Source organism: Phocoena sinus, chromosome 3 (assembly GCF_008692025.1).
Source record: "Phocoena sinus isolate mPhoSin1 chromosome 3, mPhoSin1.pri, whole genome shotgun sequence".
NCBI classification, from domain to species: Eukaryota; Metazoa; Chordata; class Mammalia; order Artiodactyla; family Phocoenidae; genus Phocoena; species Phocoena sinus.
This window is the reverse complement of record NC_045765.1, coordinates 109,638,650-109,648,479: the sequence shown is the minus strand read 5'-3', so window position 1 is coordinate 109,648,479 and position 9,830 is coordinate 109,638,650. Positions and strand designations below refer to the sequence as shown.

The following is a 9,830-nucleotide window of genomic DNA, read 5'->3' as shown; positions in this document are numbered from 1 at the left end:
ATATAATCCTTATGCAAATAGAAAAACCAAGAGAAAGCTCTATATGCTAAAAGGAAAAACTGATCTACAAAGGAAACCTTGGGAGGTGGAGAATGGTAAAGAGAAAAGGAGATGGGAAAGATGGGTGAGGAGAGGTGAGATCTGGCAACCTCTGTAAAAACAATTGCATTTAGTAAGGATTTTAAGAAAAGTTCGCCTTTTTCCTTCACGTGTAAAATGAGAATTAGAACAGTAACTTCCACAGGATCATTGTGAGAATTGTACCAGGCATACATCAAGTGCTCAGTGAATAAGAGCTATCATTACTATTTCAAGCTGGGGTTCCAGAACAGAATTCAAGTGGGGAACATTAAAAACACCCTAAGAAATCCAGAAGTCCATTCTCTCTCTCTGCCCCACCTCTTCTCTCTTTCACAACTACTCCTCTACACATCCATTTTAATCCTAGATCTTCCTGCAAATTGTCTTTCTCCCTGTGTTCTAACTAGTCACTAGCAACCATCTTTTAAGTTTCCCAACTCCTTGTTTCAAGTCCAAATTTCCAGAGAGGCTGATTGCCCAACTTAAATGGGAAGTCCATTCCTCAATCAATTAACTGTAGCTATGACAATTATGTGGAAAGAAAATAGCTGCTCCTGCTACAGGCATCAGAACAGTTCCCAAAATGTGGAGAGGGAAACACAGGGCGGAGGTGCTGCTATGAAGACAAAACAGTGTGAACACTTTGGGTGCATTCTCTCTGAGTGCGCAAGCATGCATGTGTGTTCTAACCAAGTCCCTCTCCTTGACCAAATGTTAGGCTCCTCTGAGCTCTCTTCTTGACTAGACCTCAACCTTAGTCTTCCACATCCAGCCTGTCCTTGCCAGGTGGCACAGCCTAGTCTTAGCAAAACTCCCCACCCTTGATATCTGACCAAGTTCTTCATCCCCTCTACCTTTAATGTATAAGTCCTTGTGTTACCCAAAAACTGGGTTCGCCTCTTCACGGGTGTTGAGCCAAAAGACACAACCAAGCCAAAGATTGAGAGAAGAATTTATTATTACTTGCAGCCAGTAAGGAGAACACCAGGGATCTTTCTCAAAGCAGTGTCTCCCTGAATAGCAAACTTGGGGAAGCTTTAAGCTAAGGGTCCATGCATGTTCATGGAAGGGCTTGTGTGGTATATGCATATTCATTAAGGGGTGTGAGCAGAGAATTCAGCATAGACTTGGGACAAAGGTTGACAGAGTCCAGGCCCTAGTTGATAGAAGTCATGAGGGTCAGAAAATGTCAACATCATCCCTTAGGTTCCAGTTAATCTGATGGTTGAGGACTCCAGGGGGGTTTGAATTCTGCAAAACAACTCAAGAACGTGCTTCAGGGTAATCTTTACCTTTCAAACAGAACTGGTAGTCTTTACAACTGATATATTGTCTCTGATAGTTAGGTTATCTCCTTGTCCTGGTAGAACTGTTTTTACCTTCTTTTTTTCCCTTAATATCACTGACTACTGAGACCTATCCCTCTGCAAAGGCAAGCACTGTGGCCAGGCTTAGATCACAAAATGGCTGAGGCCTAAAATGGCTTCTTATGTTGTTAATAAAGTTAAGTCTGGTTCTTTCTCTGGGGGCCCCCTACCCTATCTGCTTACACTTGGCCTACCTTTAACAAGAATCTCTCCACCCCCTGAGGTCTCCTCTTATAATTTTCCATCTACTGGACCCCCTCCCTCTGCTTGTTGGTTATCAATCCCCACTGTCCTTGTATTGAGTTGAGCCTGATCTCTCTGCCCTATTGCAAAACTCCTATTGAATGGACTTGAATAAAAAGTCTTACTGTGTTGTTGTTGTCATTGTTTTTTGTGTTTTTTTTTGGCCACACCATGGGGCATGCAGGATCTTAGTTCCCCGACCAGGAATTGAACCCAGGCTCCCGCAGTGAAAGCACCGAGTCCTAACAACTGGACTGCCAAGGAATTCCCAAGTATTACTGTTTTAACAAGTATGAGAATAATTTTCTCTTTAAGAGTTCACACAGGCAGGATTTGGATCACACTGTATATATGGTTTTCTAAATTACTTTTCATTTAACAACACATTGAAACACATTCGATGAAATATTTTTTCAACAACACTTTTTTTAACTACTCATCATTTCTAAGATGCCACAAATAAAGTGTGGCCTCAAGGTCAAGATAAAGCCTCTTATTATGACCTCAAAGATTTAAGGAAGTGCGTCTCAAGTCCTCCTGGCTAGTGTGTCTCCTAATCTCAGCTAGATAAAAGGGCTTCTGTAAGAATAAGGGTATTGTCACACAGCACTCTGACCTGTAGCCCAAAGTAGAGGGGAGTGTATCTGGAAAAGATTGGCGGGGATGGTTTTACCTAACATAGTGAATCCCAGTAAGAGTCACACAATGTTTTTAAGAGAATTGAACTAACAAAAGCACCACCAGCTTGTACCAATAGGGACAGGGACAGAGACGGTTCAAATTGAAGCCACTGGGCTCCCAACCACTTACGGGCAGGAAGCAGGCTGAGCAAACTATTCAGCTACAAATCAGGCCTTTTTTTAAGGAAAAAGAAGGATGACCCAGAAGGTGGGGCTTAGAACTAAGTCAGGTCCTGCTGTGGATGATGCTTCCAGGGGTGGTTCCTTGGATGTCGTTCTGTGGGTGCAGAGACTGGAAAACTAAAAAGACAAGTTTTTTTGTTTATTTATTTATTGATTGGCCACATTGGGTCTCCGTTGCTGCGCGCGGGCTTTCTCTAGTTGAGGCGAGCGGGGGCTGCTCTTTGTTGCGGTGCGTGGGCTTCTCATTGCAGTGGCTTCTCTTGTTACGGAGCACGGGCTCTAGGTGCTCAGGCTTCAGTAGTTGTGGCACACGGGCTCAGTAGTTGTGGCTCACGGGCTCTAGAGCGCAGGCTCAGTAGTTGTGGCGCACGGGCTTAGCTGCTCCACAGCATGTGGGATCTTCCCGGGCCAGGGATCAAACCCGTGTGCCCTTCATTGGCAGGCAGATTCTTAACCACTGCGCCACCAGGGAAGTCCCAAAAGACAAGTTATTTGCCTCCCATGATCTTAAGGGCAATGTGAACAGGGACAGGATAAATACAATAGACAATCCCTTTCAAAAGGTGGGGATGAGTGTATGTAAAAACCAGTAAAATCTGAACAAGGTTTGTAATTTAGTTGACAGTTAATACTGCCAAGTGTTGGTAGGTCAAGTAAGATGAGGACAATGGATTCAGCAACATGAAGGTTACCAATGACTTTGAAAAGCACTTTCTGAAAAAGGTATGTGTGAAAGCTTTACTGCAGCCGGTTCAATTCAAGAGTGAATAAAAGAAATGACAGAAGCATAGTTTTTGGATCTTCCTGAGTTCCGACACAAAAACAGTGCGAGAGGGTAACACAACCAAAAACCCCATAGAAAACACTTAAAACAGAAAGTGGTGAACCTCAAAACACAAACGCCAGAAGACCTGAGCAATGTCAGCATTTATGTGGGAAGAAGTGGTAGAGGTAGAGGGTGGGGATTGGCAAATTCATAGAGGTAGAAAGTAGGATGGTGGGTGGTGGCTGCCAGGGGCTGGCGAGAGGGGAACGGAGATTTGCTGTTCAATGGGTAGAGAGTTAGACCTTTGCCAGAGGAAAAGAATCCTGGAGATTGGCCGCACAACAATGTAGATGTATGCCAACTCAAGGTTGGCACCTGCCACATGCCTCTACAAGGATTAAATCACAAGCTGCTGGGACCGCTGACCTTCGACACCCCCTGAAAGGAGTTCAGGGTGGAGATCAGGAATGAGGCACTCTGTGCTCCGGGAAAAACTGGCAGAACAGGCCTTCAGATAGTTAGATGTTTGCAGGAGAAGATTATGAGCCCAATTCTTGCACCTCCTCATATCTAGAAAAGCACTAAAATCTTTCATGGTGACGTCTGCTCCTAATATACTGATCTCCCCCCGCCCCCACCTCTTCGGAACGGTTCCTCGGAGCTATCTGAAATGCTGTCTCTTGGGCTATAGTCCCCATTTTGCTCCAAATAAAACATAACTCACAACTCTCACGTTGTGCTTTTTTTTTTTTTCCAGTCGACATGTATTTAACACTGCTGACTGCACACTAAAAAACAGTTAAGATAGTAAGTTTTATATTATGCGACACATACTATTAAAAAAATCAGGATACTAACCTCACATACAAATGAGGATTGGAAGTATCAAGATTAAATCCCATACAAAGATATTTTAATAAAAACAAAAGTATCATTCAATACGGCTAAAGAAATTTTAAAAGGCCTATGTAAATGAAAGATACAATCATACATCAGAAGACTTAATGCTGTTATCATGTCAGTTCTTCCTGAATTGATCTAATGACTCAATGCCATCCCAATCAAGGGAACTGGCAAGTTAATTCCAAACTTCAGAGGGAAACGCAAAAGACCTAGAATAGGCAGATCTTGAAAAAGAAGAACCATGTTGGAGAACTCACACTACCTTGTTTAAAGACTTACTCTAATTCTCATATTTAAGACAGTGTCGTTATCGTAAAAATAAGAAAAAGGAAGCAGGTTGCAGGGGCTTTCAGAGAGAAAGAAGGCAAAAAGCTTGGGTTTTCCTGTTTGAATTTTCATTCTCTAGAACCAGAACAGACTCTATGAAGCTTAAGAGAGAGCAAATTAACACCTGAAGACATCTTTGGAAAACAGTACCTGGAAGACTTTAATTACAAATGCATTCAACAGAAGGGAGAAAAAACCAACAGTTTTCAATTTTATTAAAGTTAACAAGTTTTGAGTTTTCTACCTAGGAAAAGACTGGTCAACTTCAGCTGCTTCATAGAAAAATTAGTATCCAAGATAACAAACATAAATCCATAGTTGCCTTTGTGACTTAAAGGAAAAACAATAACTATTTTAAAAGTTACCAAAACTCCAACCATATCTGAGAGCATTATAAATTTCAAACAGTAGATTTACCACACATATTACATTTTCAAATTCTAACATAGCAAAACATAACCACATAATTTGGCTACATCTAATTATTTCAGAAAAGTTAAAAAAAAAAAGTAACAAAGTTACGACTATAAAACTTTTGTAGTTTTTTTTTGCAAAGTAAAAAAACCTTAAATCTTTAATAAAGGAAAACAAAACAATCCTTAAATTTCTTATAAATAGCTCTCAAGACATATATTACCCATCTGCTACAAGCTTTCTTTACCTGAGAGAATTTCCCAGGATCCTTCACCACAAAGGATTACCTTAAAGAATTCTAAAAAAAAAAAAAAGAATTCTTCCAACATTTTACTCACATAAATATGATTAAACATCTATAGAAGTGGATGTGGACAAATGCATTCTTAATCCACCCTTCCCCAAGTAAGTTTTTGCTGAAAGGATTTTGCTTTTAAAAAAAGAACACCTCTTTGGTAAAAAGCCAAATATTTCCTCCTTTCAAAATGAACACCTCTGCAAATGATTTACTGAGGAAGGGTGAAAAAAAGAAAAAAGAGCGAGAGGTCTTTAGAATGGCTAGCATCAATTCAAAAGATCTGTGTCCTGTGAAGCAGGTCTAACATTACAGAATGCATTTCTGCCTAAAATGCAAAACTGGATTAAAATGTCTGAGGCTTTACAAATATATTAAAGATGGCAGGAAACACAGTTAAGAACAAGGCCAAAGGGATTTAGTAAATTAAGGAGAATACCCTATAGAGAATGCCATGAATCCAGGGGCATTGGCACTGCACCTGTAAGGAGGGCCCAGCGTGCTCTCTGGACACATGGGGTCTTGGCCCAAGGTCACAACCTTCTTAGTTATAACTAAAACCGCCTTTCACTTCCAAGAAGTGTAGGACACGAATACATACCACGATGAGATGCTCATTAGAAAGGCAGTCAAAGGAGAAAAAAGGCCTAGGCAGCTTAAATGCACACAGGCTCTGGAATTCCCTTTGCAGGGTAACAGGAAGCACCAATGGTAGTAAATTTCTGGCCAAAATTAAGCACATAATCTTAAAAAGGCAGAAGGTGACAATTTGGGGGGAATTAGCACTGCACAGAGGTCACCCATAATGAAGGCACCGCTGAGCAACTGGAAATAAACAATGGGGTGTGGGAGCCCCTCTGTTAGCCATTCTGATGGGCACCAGAACCCCAAATCCCCAATAACCCCACCCTCCATCAGTCCAGACGCACATGGCCCATCTACTCTACAAAGGAGCTCCAAAGACCTCTGGAACAATTCTTTCAAGCCATTTCCCAAGAAACTGTGAGAACAAAGACAAAACCAACTAACCAGTATTAAAAAATTCAACCCAGTGAGGACAAAGTAGGGTTTCCAAAAGCCTTTGATAAAAACGTCTCTGGTCTTCAGTCAGGTGACACATGTAGACATACACTGCAACACTCCCAGAAGAATCCCTTCCCCTACTTAAGTGTCTGTACTCGTGAAAATGAGAGGGGAAAAAATTTCCTCATCGGATGAACGGCACAGAGAAAGCATACACAGTTTTAAAGTATCTTCGGCTTTCATCACTAAAGGAGTCTGACCAGCAGCTTCTGGGAATGCACTTTTTAAATCATGTATAAAAAGTTGTAGGAAGCAGAAGTCTATTATTTTAAAAAGATTATCAGTGAATTTATCAAATGAACATCATCCTTAAGAGCAACTCAGAGCAATTGGCACAATGTTTCCAGTTTCTTAAAACACAATAGCACAAAAATGTAGGTTTTTCTAAACCCATGAATGTTGACTTATCACCTGAGTATTGTTTATTACAATTAATAATTAAAGTCAACTTATTTATATGCCCTCTGTCCTCAGAGAACACCTACATCCCTTGATCATTCAGATAAGCTTGCTTAAATTTTCAGTTGAGAATAAAAATCAGAGTGACTGTAACTCTCCTTCTTGTGTCAGACCAACCTTCAGAAGGGAACATTATTAGTCTCAGGCAGCTGGAAAATGGGGGTTGGCTGTAGGAGAATTTGGGCGGCTAAGGAAGGAAACTCCGAGGGCCTGGCCACTGGCAATGTCCTTTCCCCTGTGTCTCCCTGAGCTTCCATCGGCACAGGAAGGGCCCAACGAAGGCCCGCTAAGGAACACAGGGCCCAGTCGGCTTGACCTTGACCTGCCAGAAGGGCCAGTTCTAAAGTCACACGGCAGGATGCCAGACCCCACTAGACCCCAGCAGGGAGAAGACACAACGAAACCAGTCACTGACGGCACCCCGACTCCTGAGCTGCCTCTCCTTTCGGCTTACCCAGAGCCCGTGTCACTGCACCGGCCGCTGCGGTGGCCTCTGCCAGGATGCTGCGACACACACAACCTGTCCGACCCACAGAGCTCACACTCCCACGCATAGCGGCCATTCATTTTGTGCCTACAGAAGATCTCTGGACCACCGAGCTGGAAGAGCTCCTGGTCTGAAAACAACTTGATAAAGTTTACAAAACAAGGCTCTCACACACACACACACACACAATGAGCGAACCTCCAACACTGTAAATAAGTTCCTGGAGGAATTCATCCATTGTTTGGGCCCCGCCCCCCAGTTTTCTTGAAAGGAGGGCAAAGCAGTGAGTGGAAATGAAGAACTGGACTAATTTCCCAGGCCGGCATTTGGCACATTGGAGGCCAGCTTAGGTGGGACCCAATGCATACAGCAGGGCACAAAAAGTACAGGCCAAATCTTTTCATCCTCAGACCCTCTCTGCCCGCGTGCGGAGAGGATTCTTTCCATCCTGCATGAAATACTAAGAGGAGGGTGCCCACCGTCCTCCATCAGGGTCTCTGATGGACTCTCCACTGCGTAAACTCTTCCCTGGCTCAGAGTATCAGCACTGAAAATAGACGTCTTCTTGGGCAGCTGCCTAGAGTCAAATCTTTCTTCAGTATCACCTTAAAAGTATGTATTTTGGAAATTTCTGCGGCTTTTGCTTATGGCTTAGTTAAATACCTCTCCCGCACCCACCCTTTCTTCTAAGTATATTTGGTCACTTGTACAACTTGTATAACTGGAGGCCTTACCTGGTCAGCCCTGTTTGAGGTGTTGCCTGTGGTCCTCACCTCAGCAAATCCACCCCCAAAATCATAATGGACATTAATGGTGTGGTCACATTACAGGTCTGGAAAACAAAAGTCCTTTTGCTTTTACAATTTCGAAGGCCTCAAGTGGAAGAGAAAACTGGCTGACTTTAGTAATGGAAAGAGGGGCGCAGCAGGCTTCAGTCAAGAAGCAACTTCCCAGGTTAGGTCCTAAAGTATCATGAATATCAATCCACAAACAAGAAAGAACTATAGCAAAGAAAACAACACGAATATTGTTCTCTAATCATGTGAGTAACACCACGTGTAAGAGTCATAGTATTGCAGTAACTCAGATCAGGTAGTGATAATCTGGTGGGGGATCCCATGGGTGGTGATGGCAAATTGTGCTTTTTCACCTTATAACAAAGATGTTGAACCCAGAAAGGGTGAGGGGAGCTCTGGGAAGGGCAAGGACAGAGTGAAGTTTGTGATTCCCAGCATCACAACTTCAAAGGGAAACGTTTGGGGGCTGGGAGGAAACAGCACAAGGGTGGAGTTAAAAGGAGATGCTTCCTCTTGTAGCCAATAAATAGCAGGGAACCAGGAGGAGGGGTCCCGCAGGCCGAGGTGTGGGAGAGGGGTCTACGTTCTGTCAGGAGCTTAGGGCCCCAGATTCTGTCACGTCTTTCTATTTCAAGGATAGGAATAATAGGCCACACAAGGTAAGCTTTTCTCCCTGTGATAAAATGTCATGTCCCAAACTCTGTTTTGGTAAAAACATGCAGAAGGAAAATACTTGCCTAACTACTATCCCAGTTTTTAGGGGTAAGACACATACAAAATATATCACTCAGGATCCACTCGGGTGAAAATTTCAATTTTCGGGGGACAAACTGGTAGCTTCTTTTCAAATTTCAGAATTAAAAGAGATAAGCAGGTGATTTTTTTTTCCCCCTGTAAGTTTTTTTAGACCCACTCAAGCCAGCCAGGGGGAATGCCAGCTTGTCACAAAGTACCAGTCACTGCTCAGACTCCTGGTACGTTTGTTCAAAGGACGTCACTTCCAGCCTGCAGAACCTAGAAGATTGCTCAGATCCTCACACGGAGAAGTGCGGAGAGGGTCGACAGAGGGGAGCGACCAGCGTTCCCAGGTATAACAGCACACATATCCAGCAGGAAGCCATCTTGACCCAGAAGATGGACCAGCTCCCGCTGAAGAAGGTTTCAATGTTGGCACTTTCATAGCTGCGGAAACAAGAGACCCAGTTGTGATCAGTGCAGGGAGAGAACAGGTGGTTGAGAAGGTCTCTTCCACCAAGTCTTGTCTCTCCCTGCTTCCACCACCTCCAGCCTTTCTTTTTTCCCTGGCAACTCAATTCAGGTGTAATTCACACCCACTTAAAGTACACGATTTTTATTATATTCATAGACTTGTGTAACCATCACCACAATCAATTTTAGAACATTCTCATCCCCCCAGAAAGAAACCCTGCACCCTTCAGCTGCCCTCTCATTTCCCTCCTCCTGCCAGCCCCTGCCATGCATTTATCCACTTTCTGTCCATATGGCTTTGCCTATTCTGGACATGTCACCATACATGGAATCACGTGGCCTCTTGGGACTGGCTTTTTCACTCAGCATACTGTTTTCAGGGTGTATCCATGTTGTAGTATGTAACTGTACTTTATTCCTTTCTGTTGCTGAGGAATATTCCATTGCGTGGATATAGCACCTTTTGTTTACCCATGTGTCAGCTGATGGACATTTGGTTGTTTCCACTTTTCGGCTATTATGAATGATGCTATTAT

At 43.1% G+C, this 9,830-nt stretch overlaps 1 protein-coding gene across 3 annotated transcripts in view; it reads right to left on the bottom strand.

The window, feature by feature from the left end:
• Nucleotides 1-4,737: 4,737 nt before the first annotated feature.
• The window catches only part of SERINC5 (serine incorporator 5), an 87,139-nt gene continuing 82,046 nt past the window's right edge, over nt 4,738-9,830 (bottom strand). For all 3 annotated transcript variants that reach the window (XM_032625857.1, XM_032625856.1, XM_032625858.1), the window contains one exon: nt 4,738-9,267. In XM_032625857.1, coding sequence (XP_032481748.1) covers nt 9,120-9,267 — 148 coding nt within the window. In that variant the 3' untranslated portion in view covers nt 4,738-9,119. The remainder of the gene's footprint in view (nt 9,268-9,830) is intronic.